The sequence below is a fragment of the Myotis yumanensis genome, unplaced genomic scaffold, assembly GCF_028538775.1.
Source record: "Myotis yumanensis isolate MYYU_CA2020_CCGP unplaced genomic scaffold, mMyoYum1.0.hap1 SCAF_16, whole genome shotgun sequence".
Classification (NCBI taxonomy): Eukaryota; Metazoa; Chordata; class Mammalia; order Chiroptera; family Vespertilionidae; genus Myotis; species Myotis yumanensis.
Window position 1 is genome coordinate 49,958,946 of NW_027223767.1, and position 18,674 is coordinate 49,977,619.

At 59.9% G+C, this 18,674-nt stretch overlaps 1 protein-coding gene and 1 long non-coding RNA gene across 7 annotated transcripts; one reads left to right on the forward strand and one right to left on the reverse strand.

Moving 5' to 3' along the window:
• Nucleotides 1-3,668: 3,668 nt before the first annotated feature.
• Nucleotides 3,669-10,002, reverse strand: LOC138994600 (uncharacterized). Its single transcript, XR_011468455.1, has 3 exons — nt 9,721-10,002; nt 9,355-9,487; nt 3,669-5,429 (listed from the first exon to the last, which is right to left on the reverse strand). It is a non-coding gene; the product is annotated as an uncharacterized lncRNA (long non-coding RNA).
• Nucleotides 5,510-18,219, forward strand: SLC16A5 (solute carrier family 16 member 5). Of its 6 annotated transcripts, none has more exons than XM_070394567.1 (6): nt 5,510-5,604; nt 6,930-7,112; nt 9,584-9,839; nt 12,347-12,490; nt 15,103-15,912; nt 17,115-18,219. In XM_070394567.1, the coding sequence occupies exons 2-6, from the start codon at nt 6,936-6,938 to the stop codon at nt 17,366-17,368; spliced, it is 1,641 nt and encodes a 546-aa protein (XP_070250668.1). In that variant the 5' UTR covers nt 5,510-5,604; nt 6,930-6,935; the 3' UTR covers nt 17,369-18,219. The 6 variants fall into 6 exon arrangements, with proteins under 6 accessions (XP_070250668.1, XP_070250667.1, XP_070250666.1 ...); XM_070394566.1 differs by lacking the exon at nt 5,510-5,604 and adding an exon at nt 5,700-5,796 and having other exon boundaries at nt 6,796-7,112; XM_070394565.1 differs by lacking the exon at nt 5,510-5,604 and adding an exon at nt 5,713-5,796.
• The last annotated feature ends 455 nt before the right edge of the window (nt 18,220-18,674 follow it).

An 18,674-nucleotide genomic window follows, 5' to 3' on the forward strand; every position in this document is an offset into this window, starting at 1 on the left:
TAAGCCACAGTCAAAGCGCCGGAAGCCCAAGGGCACCCGTTTGGAGGCTGTGGCTCCTCGCCACGTGCTCCTGGACGCTGAACCTTCCTCCCTGACCGGATCCTGCCGGCCTGGAGGACGCGTGTCTTACTGTGAAAGGGCGAGGGCTACACCCTCCACCTTGCCCCAGGGTAAGGGCTACGTCCTCCATCTTACCTTGGCCACGTGCTTGGCAAGAAGGTTCTTCCCGGAAGTCTAAGACTCTGCTAGCCACACCCAGGAACAAGACATCGACTTGCGCCTGGCCAATCGGCAGAGCACAGTCCTTTCTCCTCCCCTTACTCCAACCCCCCCTTTAAAAACCGTCTCTAGGCGGGGTTCTGTCTCTTGGCCACTTGGCTAGCCGATGTGTCGGTGAGTCTGGTGGATGGAGAGCTCAAGCTAGCTTGAAATACAGATTCTTATGCTTTTGCATCGGATTGGCTGGCTCCCTGATGTGGTTTCTTGGGAATCTTGAAATCTGGGCATAACAACTGCTTTAGTATTTCACGCACATTGGAGAGCATGGGATGGTTAGATTTCTGCTCAGCTTGCTCCGATGTTCCACAAAGGCCCCTGAGTAGCTCTGTGGGCCGGGCACAGGGCTCCCCATGGAGGATGCGGTGAGAAGCAAGATAGTAGCTTGGTGGGTGAGGGAACACTTCCAGCCTCGCACTGTGATAAAGCCCGTTCAGGGAAGAGAAGACAAAGGAGCCATCCCACACCAGACATGGATCGGGGCAGAGCAGACGGTGGGCGATGAGACCTGATTCTGGAGGCCCTCAGGGGAGTGGCTGACCCAGTGTGTGTTAGGACAGCGGGAGGGCACGAGGGCGGCTGGAGTGGGGAGGACCACGTGTGGCCTGGGAGCCAGGGTCAGCCAGAGTGAGAGGGAGGCACTGGAGGTGAGGCGAAGGCACAGCACGAGGTGGGAGGTGAGGGCGAGAACGCACGTGGGGTGGTGGCGGGAGGGGAGATAAGTCCTATGCGTGGGCTGTCGGGCACATGGGCTGAAGGAACAGGAAGTGGGAAGTGGGTGTGCAGACCAGAGCCCTGCCCAGGCACAAGCAGCCCCTGAAAAGCAGAAGCTTTTAGAGGATGAGTCTGGTGGGCCCGGCAGGAGGCTGAGCAGGGAGATCCTATCGGGCTCAGCGTCCTCCAGCATCAGGAAGAGATAAGACAGGAGCTGAAGAGGAAGATGAGGCCCTTGACTGAGTCAAAGAGCGGAGGTGGGGCCCGGTCCGAAGAGGGTGAGGGTGAGGGGGGTGTGGGGACAGTGAGACGGGGAAAATCTCAAGGAGATGGACCTGGAGCTCCAGAGGGAGGGAGTGGACCGGGGAGAGAGCCCAGGTAAGAGAGCTGAGAAGGAGAAGGCAGGAGAAGGAAGAGGGGAGCCCCAAAGCCATGAGAGCAGCCTCTTCCTAGGCTAGGACGGGGCAAAGGGCCCTTGGAGTGAGGGCTGTGCCCAGGCTGTAGTTCCAGGAGTGTCCACTTGCCTGGATTTATGATCATTGCCCCTTCCTGCACCCCTGAGATGGGGCAGGGCTCAGCACAGGGACAACCCCAAATCGGGGCAGGAGGTCACCCTATGGTTTCCCGTATCCTGCTCCCCAGCATCAGGTAACCTGCTGCCCCTGACTGGGACAGACTAGGACATCTCTGTCCACACCACCCCGGAGGTGGGGGCTGGAGTGGAGTGGGGTGGCGGGAGTGGGTCCCTCAACATCATAACCAGCCTTGGGACAGATTGCCCACCAGATCTGAGTTCAGGGGGCCTTGGTGGCACAGCCTCGGCCTCTGGGCCAACTGACAAGCTCCCACCCGCCTGGGCAAATGGTGACATGGAGGAAGAACAGCGAAGGAGAAAAGCGCCGTGAAGGGGAAGGCGCGGAGGGCCCAGCCGCCCAGCATCCCGGAGAGCAGGAACAGACCTTGTCGCCGTTGTGCCAGCAGAGGGCACTCTGGCTATGCCAGGGACGCAGAGGCTCACAGCACAGGCCAAGAGCTGGAGAGAGAGCAGAGGGACCAGGAGCCCATGCCGGAGCTTTTGAGTTATTCAGTACTTTAAAGGACCCCAGGCTCTGGGGTTGGGGTGTGAGGACCCAGGAATGGGAGAGCGACTTGGGTGGGCCATCTCCATTCCTTCATTCAGCCAATGAGCCAGAACCCAGACAGCTCCATACATGCCGACCCTCATTATGACAGTTATCAGCCTGTGCCAGGCACCATGCTAAGTGCTGGGGAAACAGGTCCACGGGGCGAGGAAGCTCCTAAGCCTTGGGGAGCTTAGTGGGGAGACACCCAGCGCCCAGCAGGATGAGTGCTCCACTGGGAGGTCTGGGAAAGCTGCCGCCTGCAGGCCGGCCAGGAGCCAACCAGGTAGACTGAGCATCCTGGGCACAGGGTGTTCCGGGAAGAGAGCACAGCCATCCGCGCACGCAGACCAAAGTCGGCAGGGGGCTCCGCAGACCAGCAAGAGAACAAGGTGCCGGTTGTTACCACTGATTATGGCAGTGGCAGGAGGCAGTTGACCATGAGTGATTGATTATTGATTTCTGATTTTGAGCAAGCGCCTCCCCCTCTCTTCAAGGAGGTGGCCCAGTTCCCCTTTCTATAGGATGACGACCCCTTCCACTCTGGTCACGCTAACAAAGCTGGGGGCTAGGCTGTGTGCTGAGACGCCCTCTTAGGGGACAGAGTCACAGAGGAAGGCGGTGGGGACTGCCTGTGGGAGCCGGAGGCCCCGGCTCTGAGGGCTGCTGCCACAGGGACCAGGCCCCAGCCTGACGGGAAACGCTTTCTGTAAAGGCACCCGGGGTCCAGGATGGTGGAGGGGGTGCCTCACAACTCTATCAACGTCATCTTGAGGAAGCACAGGTTGAAGTGCAGGTGAATCCACAGTGGAGTTGATTTTTTCAGAGAGGACAGGATCCTCCAGGAAGTCCCTGGGTATGGAGTCCCTGCGCCCTGCCAGGGTACCCAGGCATGGGGTGGGGGGCTGCACCCAGCCTGTACTGAGTGCCGGGGTCCCCCAACATCACAACCTGGCCAGGCTGAGATAAGGAGCCCAAGATGGTGCAGACCCTCGAGTATACCCTCTCTGTCCCCATCCGGACCTCCCTAGGTCTGGGATCATCCTATAGGTCATAAGAGAAATCTTACTAGATCCCATCCCCTCCTCCTGTTACTGGCGAGACAACGAGACTTCAGTTCTTGTCTTCTTGAAGGAAAGATTTCAATCAAGAGACAAAGTGCAGCAGAGCAAGCAAGAACTCATTGGCCGCAGCAAGAGCACTCAGGACAGGGAGCCAAGGAGGGGCTTAGCATAGAAGCAGCCACAGGAGAGCCCAGGCGGGGCTGCTCTGGCTCACTGGGGAGTCAGAGGACAGGGGGCCTTCGCAACAGGTTCAGGGGGTTCACTCAGGATGAGTTGCCACTGCCCACTGCTCCCCTGGTTGCAAGTCTCGTGGGGTCCCTTAGAGGGAAGAAGGGGGAAGGGAATGGCTAGGGTGTGCTCCCTGGGGGAGAGTTGGAGCTGGGTCCTTTGCATTGAGGGTATTTATTGTGAATGACCCATGTCCTGCGTGGTTCAGGGTTCGGGGTCTGGAGAAGGGGCCGCAGGCAAATAAAAGAGACGAGACAAGAAATAATAACTTGGAAATTGGGGGACCAGGCGGGAGCCCATCCCAAGAGGAAGGACTCCAGTTGGGCTCTGGCCTTGCCATCCTTTTATTCAGTTTGGGATCCACCTGTAGCCCTTAGGCAGGCAATTTCCAGTAACAGACAATCTTCTCAGTAAGGATTTACATGACTCTCTGGTGGGGAAGTTGCTTCAGCTACCACTGTCTGGACTAAACAGTGGGTGCGTAGCCTTGACCTTTGCCAGGGCTCAAGGGTCACCAGCATTCCAGGCTCCTTGTCCACACCTCTCTGCTAGAGAAGACAATAGGCGGTTTCCCACAATTTCTCTCTCTCTCTCTTGCAGGTGGAAATCTTAGGGGAGGGCTCAGGAGAGGGTCTTAATAGAATAGCCATCAGCTTTCCAGGTGTGCTCTTTCAGGGTCATGGTCTCCACTGATTGGTCGGTGCCGGGGCAGGGGAAGTCCTGAGTCAATGCAGCTGGTCCTGAGGCAGCCACAGGGTCACTGGTCTGGTTCTGCTGCTCTTCTGGGCCTGGAACTGAAATACCACTGAGGCCTAGAGGTTATCTTTAGGGAGGGAAAGTCAGGTGGACTAAACCACATGACCAGCGAGATGCTAGGGCAGGAAAGGTCACACTGGGGGCGAGGTCCTTGCTTTCCCAGGTTTGCCCCTTGCTAGGCACCGGGCTTTCCTCCCTGGTGACCTTCTGTTCCTGCTCCATCGTCCTTGCTCTGCTCAGATCTAACTGCCCACAACACTCCCAATGTTTATATCCAGACACCTTCAAGTTAAACTGAATACCCTCCGTGTCAGAGCGAGCCCCGGCACTGAGACAGTTGCCAAAATAAATAAATAAATAAATAAATGAACCACAGGCACAGCGATGGCGTGTCTAAGACGCGCCTTCCAACTCGACACAAGTATCATCTCTGTGACACACCCAGACGCGAGGCCATCTTCGTGGGTGGCAAATGGTATGTCCTTGTGGGTTTGATTCGCATTTCCCCGATGAATAAGGGTGTTGAGCATCTTTTCATGTGCTTGTTGGCCAATTGCACATCTGCTTTGGAGAAACAGCTACTCAGATCCTTTGCCCACTTTTTACTGGGCCTGTCTTTTCATTGCTGAGTTGGAAGCGTTCTCAGGAGAAGTCCCTTATCAGATGCAAATCGTTGCTCCCATCCTGAGAGTTTTTTCGCGTCCCTGGTGGTGTCCTTTGGTCTCGTGATGACGTCCAATTTCTGTGTTTCTTCCTTGGTCACTTGTACTTGTGGTGTCACACGTAGGAATCCGTTGCCTCATTTAAGGTTATGAAGATTTGCTCCCATGTTTTCTAAGAGTTTTATAGTTTGAGGCCTCACATCTCCATCTATGATTCTTTTTATGTTCTTCTTTACATGGTGCGGTGTAGAAGCCCAGCCGAGGATACCCGATTGTTCTGGAACCATCTACTGAAAAGACTCCGCTCCCCACATTGGACCTCAGCTCTGGTGTGGAAAATCAACTCTATCCCATTGGTCCCACTGTGTCCGTCCTTGTGCCGGGACCACACTGTCTGACTTACTGTAACTTGGAAGTAGTCACACGTTAAACAATGCATATCGAGGGCTGGCTGGCTGGGGGCGAGGACAGAGGGGCCTGGCATCGGAAGGACCCCTGGGCAGCCAAAGCCCTCAGAGAAGGGGTCCCCCATCCTGGCTTCCCTTCCCCTTCCCGCTGGGAGATGGAGCCTCTTCATCACCCGCTTTCTCCCTCCCTCTCCTGGGGTCCTGAGGAGTGAGCATATGGTCTATGCAAATTACATGCTAACGACATACAAATGAACCCCGCCCAGCCGGCGTCCGCCCCGGCTGCTGGACGGTCCACGCCACTCGGAGGAGGGGACCCGGCTGAGATTAGGGGTGCCGGCCCTGGCCACGCCCCGCCGCGCCCTCCCACCTCCAGGCAAGACCTCCTTCCCCCACCCCCCACCCGCGGCGGCTCCGAGGTGGTCCCACCCCCCTGCGCCCTGCGCCCTGCGCCCGCCTCCCCGGGGCCTCCCGCCCCGGCGCCCTGCCACCTCCGCCCCGGGAGGCCGGGCCGCAGGAAGCCGTGCGGCGGGAGTGGAGCTGCCGGTAGCTGGGCCCGTGCGAGCCGGTAAGCGGGCTCCCTCCCCTCCCCGCGGCTCCAAGGCGCCCTTCTGCCGGGGTCCCCGTCTGCGCGCGGCTGACCCGCCCGCCCCGGGCCTCCCGAGCCCCTTCCCGCCTGTCAGGGGCGAGGATCCGGAAAAGCCTTTTTGCCCCGGGTCCTGGGCTGCCCCAGCCCCCGATGGCTGGGGACCCCCACCCCCGAGGGGTCTCCCCAAAGCGACTGCTTGCCCCCCACGACCTGGGGAGTGAGGGGACGGGCACCCCCCAAGGCCTGGCCTGAAATATGCACCCGGGCGCCGCCTGGACGTCCCCAAGCCCCACCCCAAGGAGCTCCGTCCAGCGGAGGGTGGGAAGCGGAGGGGAAACAGGATCCCTGACGGCAGACGGGGCCCAGGATGGCAAGAGGTCACGGATTTCGGTTGCCAACCACCCCCCTTGCAGGCTGTGGCCAGCCGGCGCCTGTGGGACATGTGCGCCACGTTTGGACAGAGAAGGGCGAGGGTGACTTGCCCCAGCTCGGCGACCTCTGGAACTGCCTCCTTCCTTCCGGGGGGGGGGCCCCTGCCAGGTGCAGGGGTTTGAGGGTTCAAGCTGGCTCTTGCAGTTCTCGGGCCCAGGGGGAGCCCTCCAGCTGCCTGCCCCATGCCCTGTGCCCTGTGTCCTGTATCCTAACATGTGTGTGGTCTGGTGAGGGAGGGGGTCTCCAGAGTCTGCCCCTCCTCTCGCTGCTCTGGGGCTTGTGACCCTCCCTTCCCCCCTCACCATGAGAAGAGAGGGAGAGGAAGAGAGGAGGAGGCCCCTCCACTCTGCACACCAGCCCAGTAACCCCACAACCCCTGCATGAGCCATCGCTCGCCCTTTCCACCATACTTGCAAACCGGGAAGGCAAGGAGAGGATGCTGAGGGCCTAGCCGGGCCTCTGCCATCCAATGGGAAGCCCTAAAAACAGCCCGGGGGGTTGGGAGGGTAATAAATGTCATCTTGGCATTGTCTCTTGGGCATGAAGATGGTCTCGGGGTCGGGGAGTCCCTGAACGCTGAGAGGGGCAGCTCCGCTGGACGTCGGCTCACCTCCAGTCCCAGGAAGTGAGAGTGAGGTGTCTCTAGCTGCATCTCCCTCCTTGCCCCAACCACACACCAGGCAGTGATGGTGACTCATGGTTCCCAGTACAAAGGAGAGACCACTTCCCCGCTGGGGCAGAGGCGACGCCAGCGCCCCCAGCCCCGTAGCGTCTCTGCGCCCCGCCTCTTCTGGAATGGACCTGCCGGCCAGGGAGCCCGGTCAGCCCTGGTCCCCGGCTTGCCTGTCTTCTGGGGAGCACAGGTGGGTCACATTCATAGTGTTTTGGGCTCTGCCGGAGGCTGGGTGGGAGCTCGGGAACAGCTCCTTGCTCCTAGTGTGGAAGATGGGGGTAGGGGCAGGGGGACAAGATAAAGGATTGAACCACTCGGATGTGGTAGGAAAACCACTGCTCAGGGGAGAAAACAGGAAGGGGTCTAGCCCAACTGGGGTGGGGGTCAGGGTAGCTTCCTAAGGTGGAATCTTGAAGGACCAATCGGACTTCTCTCTGGCTTAAGATTTGGAGGAACCACCACTGTAGCCAAGTTGGGGGGGGGGACAGCATGCTTGGGGAGGGGGCTGAAGGACCAATGGGACATAAAAGCCTGGGAGTTGCTGAGGTGTGAGGGGACTCATCTCTCTTCTCACGGAAGACTGGGTCTGCAGGGGAGCTCCCAGGGGAACGCCAGGGGTCCCCAGGCTGGCAGGCAGCACGCTAAGAGAGGGCAAGGGTCCTGAGTGGTTTCCTCGGCTCTGATGGTCTCCAGGGAGGAGAAGCTGTGACGAGCCAGCTCCCCCGGAAGTTTCTGGAGGGAAGGTGGGTGCAGAGAGAAGGTCCCCACTAGAGAAGTGCTGCTGAGACGGGCACTAAGGAGACCTCTCCACGGAGGGGCAGGACAAGGATGAACAAGGAGGGACCATGTCTCTTCTCCCCTCTCCCCTCCCTGCCACCTCTTGTCCGTGACTGTGCTGCTCTGAAGGGAAACGCAGGGTCCTGGAGCTTGGGGGTGCCGGGCGTGGGGCAGCAGCGGAGGGAAGAGCAGGAGGAAGTGGGGAGGTAGGGGAAGGCTGGTGGCCCTTCTGGGAGCAAGACGGGCAAGCGGCACATCCTGGGAAGCTGAGGGGCCGGGATGTGTCAGGGAGGAGGGGCGAGCTATGGACACGGGTGCGGAGACTTGACATTCAGGTCACCGTGAAGGGGATCAGGTGGCGCTGGTGGCCTTTCCATTTGCTGAGGGAACAGAAATCCTGGAAGGGGCCCGAGCCAGCGAGGAGGAGTTGAATCTGAGGTTTGCCCGAGGATCGGGGCCGAGGGGATCTTCAGGGCCAGCGTCCCAGGCAGGAGGCAGGAGGACAGGAGGTGCCCTTGGCCCATACGCACGAGGGCTCACCGTCACACACACGCTCACACGCACACCCTGAGGCTGGGATGAATGGGACAATGTTCTTGGCAGGGCTGTACCCTGAGAAGGGAGCTGAGCACCTGAAGCAATCACTTTAGGGTGGGTCCAGCTTAGGGGCCGTTTGCAAGATCCTGGCCTGGGGGAAAGGTGTGGGCTGCTGGGCTTGGCAGGAAGAGGGGATTTCATGTTTCTGAGCGTTTTCTGAGTTCCCATGGATCTTCCCTGGGCCCGGAGCTAAAAGGAGGGAGGCTGTGGGAACAGGAGCTCCTGGGACCCGTGGCTTCCCGGAGGCCAAAGTTGCTTCCACTGCCTGCCGTACCTCGAGCCCCGAGAGCAGGTGAGGTCTGAGGATGTTGGGGAGAGCCAGGATGGAGGGAAGGGTCTGGAAAAGGGCTCTGCATTTTCGGGGGCGGGCGGGGGGGGCGGTTGGTGGTGGGACTTGGGGCTTCCAGGTCTGGTTATGGCGGCTTCTGTGATGAGGGGGAGTGGCCTGGTGGTGGCAAGGAACTGAGATAGGACTGAGCCAAAGATGTGAGGGTGTGTGTCTGTGGGTCTATGTGTCTGTCCATTTGTTTGCATGCCTCTGGGCTTGCCCGCATGTGTCTATGTCAGTGTGTGTGTCTACCTGTGTGTATGTATGTGAGCATGTGTCTTGATTTGTCCACTTGTGACTGTGTATGTATTTGCGTGTTGGAAGGATAGTGCACAGAGAAGCCCTTGCAGGTGGTAGATCACTGTTCAGCATGTTGTGGGGCTGGACTCCTGGCCATGGCTCTTTCTAGAAGGAGCCTTGTAGGGCTTTCAGAGGCCGGTGCCCTTGTGAAGTGCTCTGTACACTCCTTGGCTGCACCCGGCACCAGCTTGCTCACCTTGGCCCTCAGCGCGGACAGAAATTCGCTGTTGATGTGGCGTTGCGAAAGACTGTTTGTGTGCAGGAAGCCTGGTTATGAATGGAAATGCATGCGCGTGCCTGTGGGGTCAGTGGGACGGCCCTGGCCCTGGGGCCCTGCCCCATTCTCCAAGCAATTACCCAGTGCTCGCTGCCCCGGAAGTCCCACCTGCTGACTACCAAGTGATGTTAGATTAGAAAGAATTCCACTCACCTGCCGGGTCCCACTGATCCCTCACCTGCCAGCTCCTCCTGCCAGGCTGGCTCTGGGAAGTGGGTGAAAGGCGATGCCAAGACCAGCGCGTGGGCCCCTGGCCACCTCCCAGGGGGTGATGCTCCTCTGATACCTGGTGTGGAGGCAAGAGGGACGGTGTCAGCGCCCAGGAAAGGTGGCAGGGGAGCCGGGGAGGCTGGCAGCTTCATTCTGTCCCCTCCCTCCCCAGGCAGCCCAGGCACTGGTAGCAGTGGCGGAGAGGCCGTGGAAGCGTTCCCAGGAGAGGATGCCCCCGGCCCTGGAGCGCGCCGAGGGCTGCTGGGCCTGGGTGGTCCTACTGGCCGCCGTGGTGGCCCAGGGCCTCACCCTGGGCTTCCCCACGTGCATCGGCATCTTCTTCACTGAGCTACAGCGGGAGTTCCAGGCCAACAACAGCGAGACCTCCTGGTTCCCCTCCATCCTGACGGCCATGCTCCACGCGGGGGGTAAGCAGCCTGAGGAGGGGCCAGGGAGGGGCACGAAGAGCCACAGCCTTGCTGGCCTCGCTGACCTCCTGCGTCCTCTCTTGGAGGCCACAAGCTTTGCCTTTCGGGTGAATTCCTAAGATTTCACTGGATTTCAGCAGGGCCCACTTGCTCCCTGGCTTGGAATCCCACTCCCCGGGCTGGAATCCCGCTGGGCGGGGCGGGGCTGGGTGGGGCGGGGCGGGGCTGGGAAAGGGCTGGGGAGGCACCTTAGATGCTAAGCCAGTCCTCTCAATGGCCACTGCGGGATGGATCCAGACTAGAGGAGGCGCGGCCTGGGGTCCAGCTGGGAGATCACCCCGAACCTTAGTTCCTTCCCCTGCAACATGGGGGTGACACCCGGCATCCTGCCCACCTCGCACATGGGATCGTAGGGAGATCACGAGGGAGGGAAATGTCAGCCGCTCTGAAGGCTAGTATCCTGGAGAACTTCATCCGGGCTTCAGACAGGAAGGGGGCTCTTTGAAGACACCAGGAGCAGGATGGGGGCATTGCCAGAGCCCCATCTCTCACCAGGCAGCGAGGGGGAGTTGCAAGGGCTGGGAGATGGAGGAGGCAGCCCCCTCATTTCCTGGTGGGCTCCTCCAGGACTGTGACCACCTCATCCTGACCCCAGCCATCGGGGAAGGTCAGAAGCTGTCCAGGCAGTCTGCACAGCAGCCTCGGGCTCAGGGGCCTGCCCCAGCTTCTGGTTGCTGTGGTCTCCAGGGAGGCCTGGTCACCTGGAGCGGGGTCTGGTGGGGCCGCAGGGCTCGCCCTGCGTGAGGGTGTGGGGTGCTTGCCTAGCAGACCCCACCTCCCTGCCTACCTCGTGCCACTCCCCCCACCTGGCACCAGTAGCCTGCTTGTTCTTCCACTTCCTTCCCTCCAATCGGGAGGGAGGTCAGACTGCGAGGTGCCACCTTTGCTGGAATGACCCTGAACCTGTCACCCCGGGGCATGGGCTCAGGGCAAGGGGAAAAGGCCGGGCCGAGCCCAGACCGCATGACCTTTTCACTTGCGGGGTTGGTGCAGAAGTGGGCATCGCAGAGGGCTCCTTCCATGCAGCCAGATGGTCTGGGCCAGAGGCGGGGAGCCGGGCATCTAGTGGCACCCCCACTCCCCAGCCAGCTTCCGGCTCACTGCCCCCTGGCAGGCTCTCCAGCACCTCAGTCGGCTTGGGACTCCTGTCTGTCTCGTCTCTCTGTCTCTCTCTCACACACACACCTTTAGCCCATGCTCAGAGATTGATAGACATTTCAAACTGGAAAGTATCGTTGATCCTAAGCGGCCCACCCCCCCTGCTCCCACACATTTCAGAGATGAGGAAAGCAAGCAAGAGCAAAGTACAAGGCCTGCCCAAGGTTGCAGAGTGAGTTCTGGCTCCTGCCAGAGCCGCCCTGCCTCGCAGCGCCCCACCCCAGCACCCTCAGCTATCTCAGCTAAGCTGGCTCCCGGCCCAGGCCCACCCCCGACTCCATGACTCAGGGCTTTCCCCAATATCACCTTTCCCGAGACGGTCAAAGTGTGGTGGTGGGGAACCTGTGTGGGCCCGTGGTCATGCCCACGGCAAAGCCTCGCCTCGCCCTCTACTGCTGCCTCTGCTTGATTATCTCTGAGGATGGGCTGCTCACTTCCCCTTTCACTCCCCAGCTCATACCGGCTACACGCACACCCACAAACCTCGTGCGCACGCACACACTTTCCCCGAAACTCGGTTCCAGGTACTTGGGGGCAGGGCACTGGGCGAATGGGGCCTTGCAAGGTGCTGAGGAGCAGCTGGCCAGGACTGGCTTGTTTCTACTCCTCTGGGTCTGGGCCCGGAGAAAGCCACTCAGGATGGGGGTGGGGTGGAGGAAAACAGGCCCCTCTCCAACAGCAGCCACACACTGGGTGCCGGGCTCTGGTGGTAGCTGGAGGTGATGGGGGAGGGGAGAAGGTACCCCACCCAGTTTTCTCCAGAGGCCAGTGCAAAGGGGTGTAGAGTGGCCCAGGGCCCCAGCTGCTCACCCTAGACAGGTGGGAGGCTGGAGGGAGGGCTGTGGCCAGTCTTCTTGAGGATGGGGTAGGAGTAGGGACAGGGGTGCTCATTATGATTTAGATACCTGAGGTCCCCCCAACCCCCTGAGACAGACCCTCCCCAGTGAAGAGCGCACCTCGGCCATGAGCCAGTCCTGTTTCTTGTCTGGGTCAAACTGGACATTGGCAGCACCTCACCTCACACCTGGTCACCCCTTCCCCAGCCGGATTCCTCATTCTGTAGGAGGGGAAACTGAGGCAGAGAGCGAGAGAGCCTTGCTGGGGTCCCATGGCCAGTCTGGCAGGGTGGGCATCAGGGTCCAGGACTGCGGGCTCCAGGGCTTATGCCCTTTAAGCCTCCTGGCTAGTTCCTGCTGGAACCCCTTCCCGGCCTCCCCGTCCCCCTCCCTCTGGGACTCCTCAGCTGCTGGCTGGCTTCTCATCCCTGCCCCTCCTGCCTCCCCCCACAGGACCCCTGTGCAGCATCCTGGTGGGACGCTTCGGCTGCCGAGCCACAGTGATGGTGGGGGGCGTGCTGGCCAGCCTGGGCATGGTGGCCAGCTCCTTCTGCCGCACCCTCGGCCAGCTCTACCTCACAGCAGGCTTCTTCACAGGTGATTGTCATTCCGTTTGGAGAACTACTGGGCGCCTATTAAACGGTGTCACATGCAAGTGAACAGGGCAGGCAAAGCTCATCGCTGGGGCTGCTCACAGGAGGGAGCCCACAAAGGGGAGAGGCCAGGGACAGATAAATGAGGAGCATATCTGATCTCGACAAGACAAGTGCGTGAGAAGACAGGACAGCCGATGTGACAGCGTCCTGGCTGAGGGTGGTGGTGAGCAGAGATTAAACAAGGAAACATGTAGAATGTCAAGAACGCCCAGGGTCGAAGGGAGGCTGCTGTTTGCAACAAGCAAGCGGAGGAGGCCTTGAGAGGAAGGGGGGGCTGGGCAGAGAGCTGAAGAAGGGAGTTGGCCCCTAGGTTCTGGGAGGAAGGGCATTCCAGGCTGAGGGGACAGCAAGTGCAAAGGCCCTGGGGTGTCCAGGGGGCAGTGCAGTGGCCAGTTGAGTAGAGGGGCATGAACAAGGGGTGGAGGCTGGATGGGGGTTTGGTCGTAGTGAAATGGGAAGTCATGTGAGGGGTTCGGGCGGGCGGGTAAGTGACATTCATCTGACCACTATTTGCAAAGCACCTGCCAGCTGGCCGGGGTGTTCAGAAAACACTGCAGGAGGCCACGCACACGCAGTGCAGGGAAGAGTTAAGGATGACCCAAGAGCAGGAAGGCTGACCCCAGGCCTCTCTGCCCTGAGCTGCTGGAAGAATGAAGCAGCCACTAACCACCCTGGGATTCGAGGGGAGAGAGGGGGGGCGGTTTGCAGGAAGACAGGGAGCTCAGATGTGGGACAGGCCCCGAGCTGAGCGAGCTGTTGGGACATTCTGAGATGGCTGGTATTCAAGTCTTGAGCTGAGATGTCGTCCTGCTGTTCACGAAGGGAGAGGCGGGACTGAGCCCAGGGCGCTCCCGTGTGTAGTGGTCCAGACGGGAAGAAGTGACAGAGAAGTGGGGGAACCCAGAGGGTGGGGTTTCTTGAGAGAAAGAATGAAGGACGTTCGAGAGGAAGAGGGAGGGGGTTCAATGTACCAAGTGGCTGCTGGGTCAGATCGAGTGGGGCCCAGGCTCTCTGGATTTGGCAGTGGAGAGGTTGGTGACCTCGGCGAGAGCCATTCTGGAGCAGAGGTGGGGGTGAAAGTCTGATGGGAACAGTTTCAACAGAGCACAGGAGGAGGGCAACGGGAGATGGCTCAGCTGATCGAACCTTGCATGAAATTTCGGTGGAAGGGGAGCAGAGAAATGGGCGGGGACCCAGAAGAGGCTGTGGGGTCAAGGGAGGGTTCTGTTTTGTTTTTAATGAGAGAAATAACAATGAAGGAGAATGGTCTAGAAAAGAGGAGAAAAACGGGTGATGCAGGAGAGAGGGACATTGCTGGGGGGCTATGCCTCTGAGTGGACAAGATGCAGGGCAGAAGGAAAGGCTGGCCTTGACTGGGAGCCGATGGTCCACTGTCACTGGCGGGAAGGCGAGGCGGCTGTCAGCTGGGAGCGAGGAGGGGTGAGGTGTGGAGTATGAAGAGGAAGAAAGCCCGGGCGTCATCCAGGAGGAGGGAGAGTAGATGGACGACAGATCTGGCCATCCAGGGCCCGCCTGAGGCCAGTGGTCCTGGGCGGCTGTGAGCTTTCTCTCCAGAACGTCCAGCTGTGCGGGGGGCGGGCACAGAGTGGGTGGGGAGGCGGCTTCTGAACTGAGTCAGGGAAGGGAAGTCAGGGGAAGAGTGTTCCAGGCAGAGGGAACCGAAACAGCCATGTCCTGAGGGAGGGAGCAGCGTGGTGTCCCGAGGAAGAGAAAAAAGCTGATGTGGCTGCCTCCTGGTGAGTGACGGGAGCGTGGCCTGAGATGGCACCCAAGAGGTGGCGGGAGGCCGGATGGTACAGAGCCTCCCGGGGCATAGTAAATACTTGGCTTTTCCCCTCGGTGTGATGGGAAGTCTCTGGAAGGTGTTAAGCAGGGGAGAGACTTACTTTGATTTTAAGTTGTTGTTGTTGTTGTTTTAAAAAATATATATTTTTTGGTTTTTTGGTGTGTTTTTTTTTTTTTTAGAGAGAGTGGAAGAGAGAGGGAAAGACGGAGAGAAACATCGACGTGAGAAAAGCACATTGATTGGTTGCCTCCTGCATGTGCTTAAACCAGGGCCTGGCTAAGGCTAAAATATGTATTTTTATTGATTTCAGAGAGGAAGGGAGAGGGAGAGAGAGATAGACACATCAATGATGAGAATCATCGATTGGCTGCCCCCTGCACCCTCCACACTGGGGACCAAGCCCAAAACCCAGTCGTGTGCCCTGAGGGGGAATTGAACATGTCCTCCTGGTTCATAGGTCAATGCTCACTGAGCCACGGCAATCGGGCTGATGTTAAGTTTTTAAGGATCACCTGGGTACTGTGCCAAGGGGACAGGTGTGCCCCTGGCAGCCTTGGGAGGGCAGATCTGAGAGGCGGATGTTTCTTGGGAGGAGAGCAGGCAGGCTGACTCCATCTTAAATCCCTGGGGACCTGGAAGTGGGTTTGGGCTGGAAGGGAAGGAGAGCAGACGTGGGACATGACCCTGTGACCCGCTGTGGGAGGCCCCAGAACGCCCTTGAGCTGGTCTCCCCTCTTCCACCATAGGCCTGGGCTTGTGCTTCAGTTTCCAGTCGACCATCACCGTATTGGGCTTCTATTTCACCCGCCGGCGGGCGCTGGCCAACGCTGTGGCTTCGGTGGGCGTCTCCCTGGGCATCACACTCTGGCCGCTGCTGGCCCGCCACCTCCTGGAGGAACTGGGCTGGAGGGGCACCTTCCTGGTCTTCGGCGGGGTTTTCCTCCACTGCTGCGTCTGCGGGGCCATCCTGAGGCCCGTGGCCCCCAGCGTGGCCCCTGCACCCAGAGAAGGCCCTTCTGTGCCCTCCAAGACACCGGCGCCCGGCTGCCTGGCCGCATGTGGCCGGGCCATCCTGCGCCACCTGGCCTTCGACATCCTGTGGCACAACGCTGGCTACCGCGTGTTCACACTGGGCGTCACGTGGATGATCCTCGGTTTCCCGCTGCCACAAGTCTTCCTGGTGCCGTTCGCCATGCGGCACGGGATCGACGAGCACAAGGCCGCCCTGCTCATCTCCATCATCGGCTTTAGCAACATCTTCCTGCGGCCCATGGCTGGGCTGGTGGCCGGCCGCCAGAACTTCGCCAGATATCGCAAGTACCTCTTCAGCCTCGCAGTTCTGCTCAACGGGCTCACCAACCTGGTGTGCGCGGTGTCGGCCAACTTCCGAGTGCTGGTGGTCTACTGCCTGGTGTACAGCGTGTCCATGAGCGTGGTTGGCGCCCTCTTCTTCCAGGTCCTCATGGACGTGGTCCCCATGGATCGGTTCTCCAGGGCCCTGGGCCTCTGCACCATCCTGGAGAGCATCTCCATCCTCATCTCCCCGCCAATGGCTGGTGAGGCCCAAGCGGGAGGGCGTGGCCTGGGAGGGCAGGGTTAGGGGGTGAGGCGGAGGGAACAGTCTGGACAGATTTGGTGCCCGTCCAGCATCCCAGGGGGAGGGACTTGGAATGTGATTTTCCCCAAGCACCTCAGGGGACTGGCTGCAGCCTGTTCCCCAGCCGGCACTCAATCTGAAGAGTTAAAAATGGGGGTTTGGGTACCACACTTAGCTGAGTCTGTCATCTTCCTCTCTGTACCTGTTTTCTTATCAACAAAGTGAGGATGAGAATAGAATCTACCTGGTAGGCTTGTTGTGAGGGTCACAAGTTATACCATTAAGCTCTAAGTAGAGAAGATGGCAGAGTAAGTAGTGTGCACGGATCGGCTGTTATTGACATCCTGGGTCTGCCACTTCCTGCCCGTGGGACCGACCCCGCACCTCAATGACCTTCTCTGAGCCACAGTGTTACCTGCAAAATGCAGAAAAGAACACCTGCCGTCACCAAGGATTGGCCTGTGCCTGTCACGGTGCCCACGGCCGGAGGCAGAGACGTCCCTCTGGGCGGGGAGAGAGAGACGGCAGTCAAAGCGAGGAGACGCGTTTGGGGGCCCAGGGGCGATTTGTGCCGGGAGGGAAACGTGCAGGTATAGAAACAGAGCCCCACACGAGAGGTGTGACCTGCAGAGCAAAAGGGAAGGTTTGTGAAGCCTTTGGTGCCGGGGGACAGTCACACAGACAACGCGTGGCTGCCGTCATTACAGTTAGATGACGGGGACTCTTGCCCTGAGTGTGGAGTGGGAAGGCCCAGTTTCCACGGGATCCCCCCACCCCACACTCCAGCAAGTGCAGAGAGCTCGCTGGGAGAGGCCTGGGGGGCCCAGGGCGTGGCCGAGCCGATCCCCGATATCCCCACTCCACTGGCCCTTGTCCTCATAGCTCCCTGCCGCCGCCCCCCCCCCCCCCCCCCCCAGTGAGACATGCCCTTAAGTGCTCTTTGGCCCGAGGACTCTCCTGCCTGGGCCAGAGGAGGTCTAGTGTTTCCTCTCCCCCTCACCTTTACCAGCTATTTACTGAGTGCCTAGTAGGTGCCAGCCCCAGTTCCTGGTCCTGGGGTTCGACAGAGACAAAACTAAAAGCCCTGCTCTTGCGGAGCGCACAGGGCAGTGGGGGGCTGGCAGCCCTGGGCCGTGGCCTAACTTGCTCTCTGTCCTTCAGGGCTTGTCCTGGACAACACTGACAGCAACTTCAGCTACGTCTTCTACATGTCAAGCTTCTTCCTCGTCTCCGCCGCCCTCTTCATGGGTGGTGGCTTCTGTGCGCTTCAGAAGAAGGAGAGGCAGGGCAGGCCGGCCAAGGCGGAAGCAGCCGTCCCGGAGTCGGCCCCGCTGCGGGCCCTCGGCAGGGAGGACACAGGCAGTCCGGAGAAGCGGCCGTGCACCGAAGAAATCATGTATGTGACCAGCGTCTGAGCCCCAGGATCACATGTGTGACCGGCATCTGAGCCCCGAGGTCAGTGAGCGAACACTGCCTCCGCCCAGGAACGCGATGTCCTGCTGTTTCACCGGGTGAAGCCTGAGCCAAAGGGCTGGCCGGCCCGCCCCGCCCGTCGGGACTCAGCCAGGGGCTGGGGCCTTGGAGGCTGGCCTCCGAAGACTCAGGGTTCCTTCCGACGAGCAGAATCCAGGAGCCGGTCCTCCTGACTTTTTTCCTTGGGCACCAGGGTACTTGGGGCCCAAGAAGGTGGGTCTGAGCTCTGCTTGGGTCTCTCATGGCCGACGGGGCTCAGCTGGCTGCCCACTGCCGCTGCTACAACTCAACACACCGGGCCTTCAGGTCCAGCCTGGATGCTTCTGAGGTGACCTCTCTGTCCTTCTCCAGCTCCAGACAGTTCCAAAGAGCTCACCCTAAGTCCCCCTAAGCCCTCCTGCCCCCCTTCCTCCGTGTGGCCCAGCCCTTGCCCTGGGGGCTGCCCCCAGCACCGGGTGCTGGGCCTCCCACTGATTGGGGCTTGGGAAGAAGGGCCTTGGGAGAGAATTGGTGGTGGCCTGCAGCCGTGGGTGGCCAAGCTGCGGATGAGCCTGGATGCAGGGTTCAGAGATTAAATGTCGGTGGAGCTCCTGTCCTGGCGCCTGTGCAGAGAATCAGAGGGGAGCGCCTGACTTGGGTCCTTGAATCAGTGAAGTCTGAGGAACCCCTTACACCAGCGGTTCTCAACCTGTGGGTCGCCACCCTTTTGGGGGTTGAATGGCCCTTTCACAGGGGTCGCCTAAGACCATCAGAAAACACATATATAATTACATATTGTTTTTGTGATTAATCACTATGCTGTAATTATGTTCAATTTGTAACAATGAAATTGGGGGTCACCACAACATGAGGAGCTGTATTAAAGGGTGGCGGCATTAGGAAGGTTGAGAACCACTGCCCTACACAGTCAGCAGAGCCCGCTCCAGGGTCTCATTCCTTTGCCCCACCCAGTATTGTGACCGGGAAGATTAGTGCTGGGGTTGGGTTGGGGACGCCAGACAGTTGACTGAGCAGGGAGGGTCGGATTGCTAGGCAGGGCCCAAGGGCCTCTGTGGAAATAGAGCTGCCCTCGCAGCAGAAGCCCTTCTGCTCCCCTTTCCCGCCCTCCTCGTCTCCCTGCTGTGTCAGAGGCATCAACCCTGGGTGAGTAGCTGGCTGGGCCAGCTGCCAGTCCCCCCTGCTCCCCATGGGCCTGTGTCTGTGGTCTGGAGGTCAGAGCTCTCCCCACACACCCTTTGCTGGTGCCCT